The sequence below is a fragment of the Lichenostomus cassidix genome, chromosome 3 (genome assembly GCF_008360975.1).
Source record: "Lichenostomus cassidix isolate B80296 chromosome 3, HeHo_3.0, whole genome shotgun sequence".
Taxonomy (NCBI): Eukaryota; Metazoa; Chordata; class Aves; order Passeriformes; family Meliphagidae; genus Lichenostomus; species Lichenostomus cassidix.
This window is the reverse complement of record NC_139483.1, coordinates 2638277-2654821: the sequence shown is the minus strand read 5'-3', so window position 1 is coordinate 2654821 and position 16545 is coordinate 2638277. Positions and strand designations below refer to the sequence as shown.

Here is a 16545-nt window from a genome sequence, read left to right as displayed (position 1 = left end):
CATCTCTCTAACCTTTTTTTTTATTCTTATTTGTAAAATTGTAGGAGAGCTGAATGAGTTGTTTTTTAGAGTGATTTTAGGGTTTTTTCCCTGTATTAAAAACTTAGAGACATAAGTGTTTTCCTACCTTTCCTTGGAGAAGATAGTTTAGACACAGTGTGTCTGCATGTTGAACTTGACTTTTGTTATCTTTGAAACCTACCCAAATTTACTAAAGTTTCAACCTTTTGGAAAATTGCCATTGCATTTTCTTAGTGGGTAAATCATCTAAGAATATTCTGTCTGCAGCAAGAATGTGCTCCATAGATCCCTCTAGGATCGGTGCTTTAGGAATTGGAGAGGACTTTGTTTGCAGGTGTTTTTTCTGGCAGAAGGTCAGTAATTTAAAAATTTCCCCTGCTAGTATGAAGACAAGATACAGCAGCTGATAGGAGTAAAAAAAAAAAAAGCTAAAAGTTATGTAATTTTAATTTAATACTGTAGTTCATTCTTCTAGACTGCAGCATTTTATGTCTTTTCAGAATTATACATTAAAATTTTATTTCAATAAAATTGAAATATACTAACTGTATCAGTGTCTTGCCAGCTAAATATTTTTATTGTACAGTATTTTTTTTTTTAAAATCACTGACTTGCAAGTTTTTAGTTCTTTCTAGAGATGCTGGAAATGACAAGCAGAGCTTACTGAAATACAGGCTTCACTGTGTTTCCATTAGGCATAACTAGAAATTATCCAGGAAATAAAGCAGAAATAGTAGTTCTTTAACTTGTTAGCTGACACTTTAGGCACTACTACTGAACAGAAAATAACATCAAAGCTTAACAGGACAGGACCAACAGGGCCAGGTTCAGACTTTGTTGTGGAGAATAGGTGATAAAACATAGATAACCTGGCACTTCTGCCTTTAGCTTCTGAAAAGCTAAAGAGTCATACTTTGGCATTGGAGTAAACCAGATTAATTTTTCCATTCTCGACTGTATGTGAGTAATGTGAGTTTCCACTCAGTGCTCCTTTCAAAGGAGTTCCAGCACTCAGTGTGGAGGTACTGTGTGTTCCACAGCTAGACAGCCTGTCAGAGCTCCACAGCTCTCTGCTTGTGGCTCGCAGAAAGCAAGCTAGATTTTCATTTCTCCTTCCATTCAACAGGAGCCTCTTTCATGTCTGAAAATTGGAAACGCGTGTTTTTCAGTGTGGTGCATGGATGTGTGTGTGCCCTCTGGCACACCTGGTTCTAATTTCCTGACTTGAAAGCATCTCCCATCAAAAGGAGCAGAAAAACAATTTCTCTCTGACACGCTGCTCGGAGGCCCTCACTTTGCACAGGGCCTTCCTTTCCTTTGCCATCTTGGTTCCATCAGAGGAACATTATAAGATGCAGAGCACGCATTGTATGGGATGTTCAGCTTATATTGTGCTGGCTTCTTTCTGCTCTTGTTGTGGTTAATTCAAGCATTAGAAATCTTCTTGAGAAGTCACTTTGCTGAGGAAAAAAACCCCAGTGATTTAATCCTTAGTTTCTTGCGTGAAGCTCAAAGGAAAGATCCGAGTCTATAGCAAGTTAAGGTTTGTATAACCTATGAAGTGAGTATTAGTTACTGTTTGATACAGAAAAATTAACATTTAAAAATTATAGCTCAGTTTTCTTACCTTTTTTTCAGAATCATATGAAGTGTAAAACAGTGTCTAATATAATAGATGAAAATTGAAGATGGTAATAATCTTAAAAGATAAAAATCTCACCAAAAAACCTCTAACTTGGTAGTTGTGGAAGTTGTACACAGGATAACTAGCAAATTACTGTCACTGAAAGAGTAACTTGAAGGGACTACTGATTCATCCATAACAGCTACATTATAGTAGGGTAACAGAAAAAAGAGAGACTATGAAAAAAAGTTTGTAAATTCCCAGATTGTTTTTGTGGGAATCTTGCAGTAATCAATCAGGAGTATTTGAATAGGAGGTAAAGTTGTATTATTCTCAGAAATTATGCATTTCAGTACCCACAGAAGGGGGAAGTTCTGTTTCACCGTTGATCAGTCTGGCACTTTGAAAGAAACTCTGCATTAAAAGCTGTATTGTGCATGATCCAAGATATGTGACTGAGAGTCAGTGCTGATGGTTCTGTATGATCTTCAAGTGATTTTGTGTATGATTGTCAAGTAAGTTTCAGGCAGGAATAGAAGCTTTTTGTTGAAGAAAGGTTATCTGGGATCTTTTAGAGTTTTGTTGGGGTTTGTAGTTTGTTTACAAAATGAGGGTGTTGTGGCTGTCAAGGCTCATTGTTCTTTCCTTCCCTTGTCATAGGAATCTGTTGCCATATACCTCTGGGACCTTTAGCAATCTATTTAATTCTTTCCTCTTAACCTAAGAGGCTAGAAATGTGCATGAAAGTATCTATCTGTATGTATGTATTTATTTTGCGTCGAAGCATAGAATGGTTTGGCTTGGGTGGGACCTTAAAGATCATCCAGTTTCAATCCCCTGCCCTGGGCAGGAACACTTTCCACTAGACCAGGTGGCTCAAAGCCCCATCCAACTTGGCCTTGAGCACTTCCAGGGATGGCACATCCAAAACTTCCCTGGGCAGCCAGTTCCAGTGTCTCACCATCCTCATAGTAAAGAATTGCTTCCTAATATCTAATTTAAATCTACCCTCCTTCATCTTAAAGATATTCCCTCCTGTCCTTTTACTACATGCTCTTGTCAGAAAATCCTCTCTGTCTTCCTTGCAGCCCATTTAGATTGTGGAAGGTGCTAGAAGGTCTCCTCAGAGCCTTTCCTTCTCCAGGTTGAACAAACCCAACTCTTTTAGCCTGTTTCCATATTAAAGGTGTTGTGCAGGACAGCATCAAATACATTTGCACAAGTCCAGGTGGATGGCACCAGTTGCTCTTCCCTTACTCTCCAATGCTGTAACCCCATCGTGGAAGGTCACCAAATTTGTTAGGTGTGATGTATCCAAATAGTCTCTATAAACTATTTGTTTTCTGTGAAAACAGTTTTCCCTTTGCCAGTAGCAATCCTAGAAGAGGGCAGTTAATTACTTAGCCCTGCAAACATGGACAGCAGCAGTTCCAACAGCAGTGTTTTTGTCAGCAGAGGAGTTACAAGTAGGCAGCATGGTACTTGCAAAATACTACTGTGTTAGGAAAATAATTTGTTTACTATATGAAACAGTTATTTCAGTGTGAAGCACTAATTTAACCCAGTAAATTTTTCCAGCTAGTCATCTCCATTTGAGTCATTCATGTGCGAAGTCTTAGGGAAGCGTTTGTCTGTCATTGCAAAATATTCGCCTCTGAAATATAATGAGCTTCAGGTTACTGAAGAAGTCATCCTCATAACTGGGAAAGGATAATAAAATGATTTAGACTCTGTTTACAGGAAAGTTATTAAAATGAATGCGTTGGAGACGTTAATGTAGAAATGAAAAATTCTTAGTGGGAGTCCCTCTTGGTTTGGTTTTAGTATTATTCAGTGAAAGAAATGCCAAATGTATTAACACATGCAGTTAAATGTAATATAGTGTGAGATAGTTAGGCAAATGAACCAGATTTACATTTTCATCCACTTGTGTGTGCATGATTTGGAAATGTGTTTAAGCAGCTTTCACTGTAGTTGCTGTCTTGAGTCACATTAATACAACTTTTTCGGAAGTTGGATAATGCTGGCAGTTAGACTAAAGTCAGTGAAACTATATATTTGAACCCACAACTTTATATTGTAAGTTATAAATCAGTTTTGATTGCTGTAGTAATATATACATTCATTTTGTGTCTAGTCCTAGTATTATTTACAGTATTTTCCCAGTCTGAGGCTACGGAGATGTATAGATCAACATGCTAAACTGCAGCAAGACTTGAGATAGAAGAAAGTGTAATTCTTTCTCTCACCCTTTGTCTGGTCAAAGCACGTGAAACAGTGCTTAGTTTTTTTCTTTCTCTTCTTCAAAAATAGATGTTCCTACATCAAAAACTACAGTTACAAATCTTTCTTTTCCAAATGGAGTAATTGTTTTCCTTAGTTATCTGTCCCAGCAGATTGCCAGCAAGTGATGTGTTGAAAGATTTTTACATACACTGCCAGCAGCAGTCCGTAGGTTTGCTGCCTCATAGGTTGACATAAATATGACAAAAAGAAATGACTTTGTCTGTGGGGATGTAGAGATGTGTGATGTGTTAGTAGAACTGCAAAGCTGCTTTCCTTGTGGTTGATCCTGGATCACATCAGTGGGCTGCAGCTGTTCTTAACACATATTAAGTTTTCTCTCTCTGAATTTTTTTTGGAGCAGACTTGATGCTATGGGAACTCTTCAATAAAGTTATTCTCTTGGGGGGAAAATAACGTTATATGTCATGCTAAAAAATGGCTATTGTTTTTCTTGATGCCAATTTAGGAAATACTTTAAAATTGTGAAGTAGTAACATCTGGTTTTATTACTAGATTCATAGGAGTTGCATAGGCTCACTCTGATTTCTGTGTTTCATTTGATTGATTCCTATTCTAAGTCCCATGCTTCTTACTCATATAGTTGTACTTAAAGGTACTACATGTTATATGTAAAGGTACTAACAGGTTCTTGTCAAGAAAAAACCAGCTTGATCAGTTTTTGCTGGAGCATATGCCTATTCAGTTTTGTTCTTTACAGCAAAAGTTCATAGATATTAAAGTTCCTTAGTTTAAAAAAAGTTACATCCATGTTGTGATTTATGGGCAAAAGGCATTTTGTGGGTTTTTTTCCATGTTCTTCATAGTTCACTTTGGCTGGAATAAACAGTAGATAACTCGTAGTTCTGTTGTGGACAGAAGCTTTGGAGTGTGGGTGTAATGAGGCAAATAAATGGACAGACCCTCCTGTAAGCAGCTGCTGGGGATGTTCTATTGCATGAGCCTCTTGAAGATTATCTCCTAACCAGGACACTTCTCTCAATAACTCGAGAGCTTGACAGTCTCGATGAAAACACTTTTTTCTTTGTGTTCTCGAGAGCTACTTTCCTTGGCTGTGTAATTGTTTATAATATTTTGGCTCTTTCATTCCCCTCTCAATTTGTAACTGGTTTTTACTCAATCTGTTTGCTATACAAAGAATTTTTTGTCTTTCTGTTGTGCCAATTGTATGTGGATTCAATGCCAAAGTGTCCCACTTCAAACAACTCAGTTTAGCTGAATTGTATTAATCAGGAGACACTGCCCATTAGCAGGGACACACAACTGAAGACAAAGGTATTTTTAAGATGATTGAACATAGCAGGATTTTGGGACACGTGTACATAATTTTTCAGCAGTCTGGTCCCTGGGATTCTGTGACATCTAATGCATCCATAGTGCTCCAGAGGGGTTTTTGTTGTTTTGGATTTTTAAAAAAAATTTTAAAATGAGAGAAGTAATTTTTTTTCCCTTCTGTATTAGCAGAAGAACAGTGGAAACTCACTGTGCATTTAAGGGGAAGGGTATAATTGTGTAAGAAGTAGCCAGAGAGAGATTCTTTGAGTATGTTGCCATGTTAATTAGGGTTTAAAAATGGTGAGAAGAGCAAGAAAGCAGTCTGTGAGGAGCTCCAAGACACAGTGCCAGACCTGCCAGTTTGTGTTTGTGCCATGTTGTACCCAAAGCAGTCAGTGCTCTAAACTCAGCACATTGGGAAGCACAGTGATGAGAGACTCAGCAGGCTGCACTGGAGCCACTTTGTTGGGTTTAATTATTAATTTTTTTCTTTATGCCACATCTAGGCTGGCTTCAGCCTGTGTCTCTGTTCTGGGCTTGTTAGTGCTTCCAGTAAAGTGAGAGTTACTCATAGAGACTGAGCTGCCTTTGTCTGAAGCCAGCCTAGGTCTGATGTCTTACCATCTCCAGCTCCCTGCCACTTGGAAGCAACTAGATTGTTTCCAGCCATAAATTTATTTCTGAAAGCTGGGTAGGTGTATTTATGTAGTTCTGTACCTGAGCTAATAAGTCCAATTGGACTATAGCAGTTTTTTTAAATGGTTCCAGTGCTTACATCATCTTGTTATGTTTAATGAGAAATATGCTGGAAATATTTATATATAATTGTGAATTGACTGTATCTGACTTTTCTCTATATATTCTAGTGTCTAACACAGTTTTAGGCCCTGGTAGGTTACAAATTTGATCAAAATGCAGTCACTTCAATGTAGATAATTTGAGATCATTGTAATATTACAGTTGTACATCAGTTATGTTTTTCTTTCTTTCATAACTGGATAACACAGTTCACCTGGCTCTTGGTTAGACCTCTTCTAGCTGCTTTATATGCTTCCCTGCCATTGAGGAAAAATGGGAGGCATAAGTAGTGTAATGACATTGGTCTATATGGAAAAGGTATCAGCAGAGGGTTTCCCTGTCCAAAAAGTCCAGCTGATCAGTAAACATGTGTGGTGCCATTTGGCTGCAGCTGTATGTTCCAAATCACAGTACAGGAGTGGAAAAGAGTGTAGGAGGAAAAATAGCAGATATGAAAGTGTTCCTACAGAAGAAGAGTAGCAGTAATGACCTGCTTGTCTTCATCTAAAATGGGTTTCAGGGAATAGGTACAGAAAGCACTGAGAGAGTAAGTGGTGGTCTGCAGGAGTTTTTTCATTTCTTAAGGACAAACCTTTAAAAATGACAGGAATTTGTATTAGGAGTCCAGTGACCAGCCAGTCTGGCAAAAAAGCGTGGGTGAATTCATGTATTCCTTTGTTGAAAAAAGGCTGAATCAGATGGACTACGTAGAAGACTCTGTCATGCAGAAGGAGTTAATGTGTCACTAAAGTTGTTCTTGGTTTAAGGAGTTGCATGCAAGGATCATTCCTGAGAGAATGATTAGTAAGAGGATTCTGTCTGGATAGAGATGACAAGTCAGAGAAGTCTTGCTGTTTCTTCTTTCTGTACTTAACTTTTGTTTGGTTTATGACTTTGTGCAGTAGAAATTTCAGGAAAGTTGTGAGAAAACCACTGACTTGGTTGAGTTTTTGAATGAGTCAGTGTTTTTTTATTTAAAAAAATACATATATGGCAGAAACTTGTCGTATGCATCACTACGAAGAAACTGTCATTTTTTTTGCATCATCACAGCCGAATTAATGTGATTATGTAAATTAATGACAGGATTTCTTCATAGTGATATCTATATTTTGACTGTTCTCAATCTTAATATTTCTTTAGGTTGTGGAGAGCACCTTGTCCGGACCATACTGGCCAGAGAATGTTCATGTGCTTTACAAACAGAGGATGCCCACCAAGCTCTCCTAGAGACTATGCAAAACAAGTTTATTGGTGAGTTTGTGGTCCTAATTGCCTAAATGTCACCCAGCGTTGTTGAAACTGCAAGTAACTCTATTAAATAAAGTTAAGATACTTATTCTCGTGATCTCTGTTGAAACCTCGTGCTGCAGTTGGCTTCAGATTTAGTGTTGTGTTACATCTGAAAAACGTTAAACTACAGAAGAATATATTAGGAAATTTAAAGGAAAACCCTTGGAAATACCTCAATTGTTATGTGAGTCATAGAATACCCGGAGAGGTTTGAAGAAAGAATTTCCTGCCTGAATCATGGGCCGTGGTGTATAGTTGCATATTTTAGAATTGATGGGTTAGGAGCATTAGTAAAAATTATTCATCATGTTAACCCTTTTAAATATAGTAGACCTCAAAACCATTTCATGTTCTAGTGAAATGCTTTGGACAGACAGATTGTGGTTTGCTATTTACACCATAGAATTAATTTCTTGAAAAAGTGAAATAGACTTTATTCAAAAAACAAATTTTCTTGCATTTAAGAGAATTGCACACAATGTCTTCAATTTCTTGTGATTATAGACCTTGTTTTCTTTCCTCGAGTCATAAGCAAAATATAAATGTGGAATTTTAAAATAACCATAAAATCTTGATCTTTCGAAAATTCCAATAGAAGCTTCAGGCATATATGTTAACCAACAGTGTCTTCATCACCCTTAAAACCCTTCAAGCTTTAGAATCCACAGATGATTTTCATCTTCTGAATTTCTTATGGACAACATAATACTTGTACACTGTGTTGCCAAAGCTCATTTTATGATACTTCAATTAGAACTGAAAGAAGGACATATACACACTTTTTGGGATCCCAGCGACTGATGCCCTTGGTCTTGGCAAGCAATGCATTGCAAATCCTATATTTCTTTTTATATTGTTGAATCCAGGTGAAATTCTGCTTCTGACATTCGACTCTTTGAGGGGAGGTCACCTTCCCATTGGAAGACTGCACTTGATAATTTGCTGCTGTACTGCAGTAATTTCTCAGTGGTGTAAGAATACAGAGCACTCTGTGCATTCCCCAAAAAGATTGTAATCCAAGCAGGAAAAATGTAGCTTTTTCTATTTAATCATTCACGTCAGTGCCTAATGGATAGTGCGCAAAACAAGGAATTTGCACACCCCAAAAAAGCCTTTAGGAAGGGTGCTTGTGGTAGCTTTGCTAATTTGTAGCCCTGCTTTGCACATGTTGTATAGAAGTGGCCTAAATTCAGGAAAGTCAGATCTTTAGTCCACACTCTAAAAATTTACTGTGCTGTTTGTGGTAAGACTAGTAAAAGCAAGCACAAATTGTACATAGCTCAATGCAGTTTCATGTTAGTGCATGCACACACACAAGATGAAAGCTACTGATGAAGTAATTCATAGAGACTGGCTGATAAAAAACAAAAAAAAAAATCAAAATTTTGAATTAAAGGGGCCTTTAAATTGCTTTGAGTTTTCTGGGTTTTCTTTGTTCTGTTTGGTAATGGTTAGCAAAAAAAGTAATTCTTCTTTTGCTGTTTAATGCAAACATATTTTGCCACCACTTTGCATAGCAGATGTTTTCATTTAAAATGCTAACTGGCTCCTATGTGATATATACATCATGTTCTGCTGCAAATGTGAAAATGTTTCTGTTGGAGATAAGAGCATATTAAAAGTTGCTGAAGTTTTTGTTATACCTGAGCTAACAATTGCAGAGAAAGAGGAGCTGCACATGCAGAGGTACCGGGTTAACAGTGTGATGAGTTATTGCCTTGGGAAAACACACTGAACCAAACAAAACAGCAGAAAGTGAAAAGAGTGAGGCAGGATCAAATTAATGCTCTTCATGAAGCTAAAATTTGAAAAAGCGTTTATATAACATTTATATAAATGCTTTGTAATTACTTTTTAAAGTTTCACGTTTTAATTCGGGACAGGTCTGGCTTGTGTTTTCAGAAACTTACACACTGCAGGCTTTTGCTGCCTGACAGCAGGAATGTGTGCTGTCTGCTCAGTTATACTTTGGACAGTGCTGATGTGGGGAAAAAAGACACAGCCACTTTCGTTTTTTGTGTAGGTGAAGTGCTTGGATTAGAAAACATAAAATCTAGTTTGCACTCCACTGTCCTGTGAATGAAGAGTGATGGAGGAAAATACCAAAATCCTCGTCCAACAGCAGTCCTCAACCAACATCTTGCTGGTTACATATGACATCATATTGAGTTTGTAGCCAGTAGTGACATTTTGGGAGTCTTGGCAATTCTGTAGAAGAAATACAAAAGTTATGTGTGGCAAATACAGTGCAACAGTTAAAACCATGCATTATACTTTATAGGTTTTTACTATCAGGTTTTTTGCTGTGACTTTTCGTGAGTGATGTGCTAGTTGGTAGCACAGGATGTGTGCTATGGTGCAGGATTTTTTATCATGAAATAATAGTATTATTTCTTAGGATAAGACATATTATTTCTTAGGATAGAAATATTATTTCTATAGGATAAAATGGGCTAAGAGACTCCTTGTTGATGGCACGGATGCTTCCCTTGCCTTCCTCAACGCCCTGTTTTGTGGTCTTGTCAAACTGTCACCAGAATTGTAGGGGACCAAGGCCAAAAAACCCCAGCCTTTAAGAAAGCTGAGTTAGAATGTTTTATCAGAAGTCAAAATGTGTGTTACTTGTATCAGAGGGATGAACAGCTGATCTTGGCCGTTGCCATCAGATTGGTGCTTCCTGTTTACAGGATTATTCTCCGAGTCTCTGCAGAGCACTGCGAGTCTTTGCAGCTAGGGAATGCCTGGCTTAGACAGTGAGTGCTGGTTAAACAGCAGGTGATGAGCAAACTCATGTCAGATGTGCTTCTCTTGTCCTTTCTCAGAGCCAGCTTACTGTGGAGCATGCACAACTGGTGGTTGAATCAGAGGTGAGAGAAATTAAGTTTAGACTTTTTAAAAGCGGAATGGGCTCCATATCTTCAGTCAGAGAGCACAGAAGGCTTGGTTCATAGTTGAAGAATGGTGTTCTGTAAACACAAATACCTTTCAAACAGAAGAACAGAGGGTTTTGTTACTCATCATTCCTTTCAAATGCAGCCAAGTTTGTGGAATGTAGACTCAGAGTAAATGTTTGTGTCATCTCACTGGCGGGAAATCTAGGCTTTTAACTGGCAGCATTACCAGTGGTACTTTAAAACTTCTTATGAAGTATTAGAAAATAATGAGCTCAAAGACGTAGCTGGAATCTGATATTTGTTCTTTCCTTAGCGGAAATGTGTTTCTCTATTCTTGTATTTTTAAAATGTGCTTCAGTTGAGTGAAGTCTGCAGAAAGGTAATAGCAGAAGGATAATGCTGACACTTTCTCTTCTAGAAGTTTAGTGTCAAAATCCTGTCTTCTGAGCAGGAGTTCAAACAGTTAGGAATCATAGAATATGAATTTTCTTATTATTGGTTAGGCATAGAATATGAATTTCCTGATTATTGGGTGTGCTTGTAAGGGAGGAAAAAACCTCATACTTTAACAGTAACAAGACTGTGACTGTCATTGCTCAGTGTTACAGTTTATAGTAGATTATAGTTTACTTTGGTGCCCCATCACTTTAAGCTTTTTAGTATCTTTGGGGTTTTCTAGCAGAGGAAACAAACTATGGAAGGGTTGTTACGCTTCTCCATGACACAGAGAAAAAGATTTCAGAAGAGGATGATGTGATCCTGAAGTTTCATATGATCCATTTTATCTGCTGCAAGTTTATGATTTCATGAGTTTGTATTTGATGGTAGACAGCATTGAATAGGCCTCTGTTATCTGTACAACAAAACCAGCTGGAAAATTAACACAGCATGGTGATGTTCCACAAGGGTTTGTCTAGGTCCTGCCTGTGCCACTCCATGTCAAAAGCATTGGAATTTTATTGGTCTGTGCTGCCCTCAGTTATTTACTTCATTAAAATCTTCCCTGTAAAGTTTTAAAGAGCAGGTGTTTTCCCTTGCAGCTTCTTTATAAATTCAATATAGATGTTGAAACTTAATGTATCATGAAATAGAAAGGCCTCTGATTTCAGACGGCTTGTGCTTAAACATTTAGCAAATAATGGTGCATGAAATTAAAAGCAGGCTTCATTTAGTGCTTATTATATTCCTCTAATGTTTGTTTCAGTTTTTACCTGGGAGTTTAGTGGGATATACAGCAGAAGCAGGGTGGCAAATAGCTTCACTTTCACCCCATTCTGGACACAAGCTGACAGTCCAGTGGTTGTTGTCCTGAAACGCTCAGAATTTCACTCACACAGTGCATAAAAGGGTTTAGAACTGTTTGACTGCCCTCTGTTAAAACTGGGGATGCTGAAGCACTTAATTGGCTACTCCACAGTCAGTGTTTAGACCCAAGTTTTAAGCCTTTCAAAGCTGATGTAAATAATGAAGGTGGTCATGGTTTCTCTGCTGTGGAGGAGTGTGAATGTAAAACATTGGATGAACAGCTGGTTCATCCTTCAGCTGGGTAAGTGTAAATAAAACACTGCTTTTGCAGGTTACTGTCCAGTCTGTGCTAGAATGGTTCTGTGCAGTAGCTACAAATGGGGAAAAAGGCACAGGATCACAAGTGAGCAACTCCTATCGATCCCATGACCAGAGAGAAGCAATCTTCATCACAGGAGAGCTTTAGTTCACCAGAGATGCTGAAGAAAAAGTGTTCTGTGCTTGTAGCTGTAGCTCCTCCAGAGCAAGGCTGAATGTTGAGGCCATTATTTGCCTTAACTCTTGTGAAATCTCTGAATTCTGTCCCTGGTCAGTGGCTGAACCTGGGTCTGGGTGTTCTGTTCTGGTTGCTCTTACAGAACTTGATGGCATCAGGGAATGTGGAGTTGCTGTGAAGAACTGTTTGCTTGTTTTTCAGAGACCATTACTGCAGATTAATAACACACAAGATACATAGATAAAAACGGGATGATGCTTTCTTTATGTCAGATAACAATAACAGAATAGTGGAGTTTTGGAGGAAGGAAATGAGTTTTCTAAAATGTAGTTTAGTGACTGGGGGAGGTGAGGATTAGACCAAAACTAATGAAATATGGGGTTTGTTTGTTTCCTATCCCTTCTCTCTGGTGTGGCCAGTCAGTGCTAAAGTTATTAGTTAATGCTGCAGTTGAAGTTTTACTTTGGATTTTTCATGCCACCATGCTGGTGGTATGCCAGTGTACCTGGGAAAGGAACACTGAGCTTCATGAGACTTCAAATGATATTTAAAGCCCCAGCTTTTTGTAATTTTGTCATTAGCAAGCTATTAGATCAAAGACTTATCTAGCAATTCTATTTTATTGCAGTAGAAAGCAGTAAGTTTGGCTAGTGGGCATATTTTAGTTTTATTTTTACTAAATTCTGAATTTGTACAGGAAAATCTATCCTTCTGAAGAGTACAGAGACAGCAGAAATGGTGTAGGAGGTGGGACACAGATACCTTTTTCCTTCTAAAGAGAAACCATTCTGCCTTTAATATGCATGGCAGTATTTCAGTTCCACCTTTTCTCTTCCTCTTGAAATACTAATTAAATATAAGGCATATAATAAAAAGTTATCACCTATATTGTTATATTTTACAGAAGTCTGCGCTATTATTTCTTTTGCTCAATGGGTTTGCTGTAGCAAAATGAGTTTTAGACCTAAATTAATGAAATATGTTCCTAATGTTTGAATTCACAGTGTTTTGAGAACTCTCAATTTCTGTGTACAATGCATGGATTCTCTTTAGAAATTCGGTATAATACTGGTTTTGTACCATTATTTTTACAGATTTAATGATGGATGCATAGTGTTCAGCTGTCTGGAATTTTGCTTACCATAGACCTACTCATTTGCACTGTATTGCTGTGTTAAAATATACTCTTTAGCATAATTGTAATTGTCAGCAATGCTTGCAGATCTAGAAAGATCTGTGTTAAAAAAGGTAATATATTTGAATCCCTCTTCTAACATTTTTGAAAAATTGCTTTAATTGGAAAATAAGTAACTTCTACAGAATGTGCTGTTCAGCATGTATTTAATTTGGCTTCGAGTCTGATTTTTAAGAGCAGAGAAACAGTGTGAATTACTGTAACATACTGTAATATTACTACTGTAGGCAACTGATTTTTACTGACACTTTTTAGAGGTTGGTTCCCCACAACTTAGGCAGTGAATTGGAGACACACACTCTATTGTTGCTGATTTTGCACTGAGATGATTTAGCTGAAGTTGCTGGTGAAGGCATTTGGGATGGGTGAGGGTGTAGTCACACAGTTGGCTTCTGATGTCTCTGGGAATGGCAGCCTTCAGCAGAAATGGGCAAGCAGGGTGGCCCTTGGAAGTGCTGTGGGTGGAAACAAGGGGTATGTATGTTCCTTGAGACTTTTCCCACCATTCCAGGGTAATGTTCATTCTGCAGGTGATGATGAGATGGTGTAGAGGATCATAAAGGGCAAGCAAGGCTGTGGTTTTGTCTGTAGGAGAGACAATGTCTCCCCTCACCTTTGCTTTGTTTGCATAACGCAAATTTTTAAGCATTTTGTTCAATAATCCACTCAAATTACCTGCTGCAAATCACTTTAAGCCATTTTATTTGTCTTACCCTGATACTACTCTTAAGGTTAATTCTGACAAAGTCAGTGCAGTGTGACTTGGTTTCCTGTGACATAATCAATATTTGTTCTTACTCCAAAGGGCCCAACTTGTGTCATTGTTAAAGAACTCAGTGTGTTGCCCATCTGTTGTGTTCTATGAGTGCTGAAGTTGAGATTTTTATCACACTTTTATCAGGTGCAGTGCTATTAAGTTAATCCTCTTTTGGAGTTTTCTGGTTATACTAGGGTGGCAATGTGCTTCAGCAAAGGTTGAATTAATGCAGTCAGTTTTCCAGCTTTTTGAGTGTTTAGCATGGTCTCCAAAGCCTTTGAGTTTTGTGGACTGGTAATAAAGCTTCCATGGTGCATAACCACTGAAGGAAGTAATTTGTTCAGAAAACACTTGTGTACATATTTAGGGCAATATAATGGACACCCTGTTTAATGTCAGTAAGTAAATGCTATTTATGCTGACAGAATTTGGGGCTCTCAGTCGTGCACGTAGAGGTCGAGCATCTCTTTGGATGAAGTTGTAAGCTGAAGGCTTTGTCTCATGTGCTTGAAGCTCAAGTTTTAAATTACTTATTTAAACGCTCTTTCAAAATAAGTCTCACAAAACACTTGCTTTGAGTGCTTGCTTTTGTCATTCTGTGTTTCATTGAGGATGAATATTTTGTTCTTGCAAAGAAATCCCTGTAAAAATGGAAGAATTTTGATGAAAATGTAGTGTTACATGTTTTGCTTCAGACTCTCTACATGGAAAGGAATATACTGCTAAGCCTTTTTAAAAAGACCATTTGGAAGTTATTCAGATTACTGGAAATTTAATCAGTCATGATGGCATAGTTGACAAAAATATTGACAAAATGAAGAAATACGTAATTAGCTTATTTACAGACTTTTCTTTCATCTATTTTTTCCAGAGTGTGGAAGAAACAAAACCCCTAAAAATGATTAAACTAATGTAAGCATTTCTAGAACAAGACTTCAGCAGCACCAACTTTATGACCTATAATCAGTTGTTGCTGTCTGGTATTTTGTACATTCATAGAGTCCTAGTGTTTTACTGTGGCCTCAGATACACTCTCTGCTGTGAGTACTGTTTGCTTGGCTGTGTTCTGCTGAAGTAGAGCAGTTTTAACCATTCTAATTAAAGAGTTCATTAGTGTTTTTCACTAGAACCTTGCAGGACCCTTTCATAGCCCTTGAATGGGGAGGAGAAACTGCTCATTAAAAAACAAACCAAAACTTTTTCTATCTCTTTGCAATGACTTTTCCCCACAGCATGGCTTAGAACCTAAGTTGTTTGTGCAGTTCAGTGGAAGATTAGGTCTGCAGACCAAGTTCAGGTTGAGACATTGTCTTTGAAGTGCCTGATTTTGATTTGGGTGGTAAAACTCTTCACAGCTTTCCAGGCCTTGTGTTTCTATTTTAACCAAACATATTTTCCTGTTATCTGTTACCTTATCACGGGCTGGATTCTGGTCGCAGTCAGTGAGTAATACAGGAGGTGTAACTGTAACTAATAATAGTTCTTGTACAAAGCAAGTGGCACTTTAAAGATAATATGTTTGCATTAGATCCAATAAGATATTACAGTTTAATAAGCATACTGCATTTATTATTTTCCTGCAATGTGGGTTTCTGTTGCAGTGACCTCCTTGTATCACTTTCAAAAGTGGCTGCTCTAATGTTTAACGAAAACACAATAAAGCTTTTAGTTTTCCTTATGGTGAAGCTTGAAGTTGGATTTTATTGGACTGTTTTGTTGTTGTTATTTGCATTAAAGCAGCAATTTTAGTCATACCAATAGCTGTGGGCAAGTTAAAGGAGTCTGATGAATAGATCTGCTCTAAAGTTCTTGTGGCTGGCAGATTACACTGTCTGTACACTAATTTATTTAAAAGAAAGAATTGAAAAGAATTACATGAAATGCCTGTTGAAATTGTATGTTCAGTTTGAAATGGCATTGTAATGCAGATGTGTAGCTAGGATTTCCATGGACCTACGTGCAAGAACTTGATTAATTTTGTGGCTCAAGACATTTTAAATTGTATGTAAATTATACCATTGTTTCCACATTTAAAACTATAGGAATCTTATTTCAAGTTGCAGACCAGAGAAAGGTTGGTTCAGCTAACTTTAAAGCTTTTCCAGCTTCTGATATAAGACTTTTATATCATATGTCTTAAATTAACAACAGAAATGCCACTGTAAAAAGTAGGATGTGCTTAGGCTTTTCTGCTTATACTCATCACAGCAAGGCAGACAGTATAGCAGTTTGATGATGTCTCTGTATGAAGGACTTTAGTTTGGCAAAAATGAATAAACTGTAAAAATGACCTCAATTTGCTTGATTTTTAATGTGTTTATATTAATTACGGAACGGAAAGAACTAAATATTGAGTCACCTTTTTTTTTCAACTTGACACTCCATTTTTCATTATTATATTTTCCTTGATCCATGAACAAATAGGTTTGCACTCACAAATGTAATTTTCCATATGTTTGTTTTATTCCATGTAACCATTTTTTTTATTACTGTTGGATTAGCAGATTAACACTTTAGAAAATTATTCTTTCAAAACACTTGGAAAAATAGAACTGATGCTTTTGTAAAAGCACTGTTGGATCTGTCAGCCTTTTCAACCCTTAGTGGCAAGATTAAAGGGGGAAGGCAGAAAGTCAAATGAAA

General features: G+C 37.4%; 1 protein-coding gene across 5 annotated transcripts in view; it reads left to right on the top strand.

Annotated features, from left to right (window-relative positions):
• Nucleotides 1-16545, top strand: part of TASP1 (taspase 1) — a 78082-nt gene that overhangs the window by 46586 nt on the left and 14951 nt on the right. For 4 of the 5 annotated variants that reach the window (XM_085054036.1, XM_085054033.1, XM_085054035.1 and 1 more), the window contains exon 11: nucleotides 7166-7276. In XM_085054036.1, coding sequence (XP_084910162.1) covers nucleotides 7166-7276 — 111 coding nt within the window. Of the gene's footprint in view, nucleotides 1-7165; nucleotides 7277-14773; nucleotides 15477-16545 lie in introns of those variants that run through there. The other variant, XM_085054037.1, reaches the window with a different exon arrangement.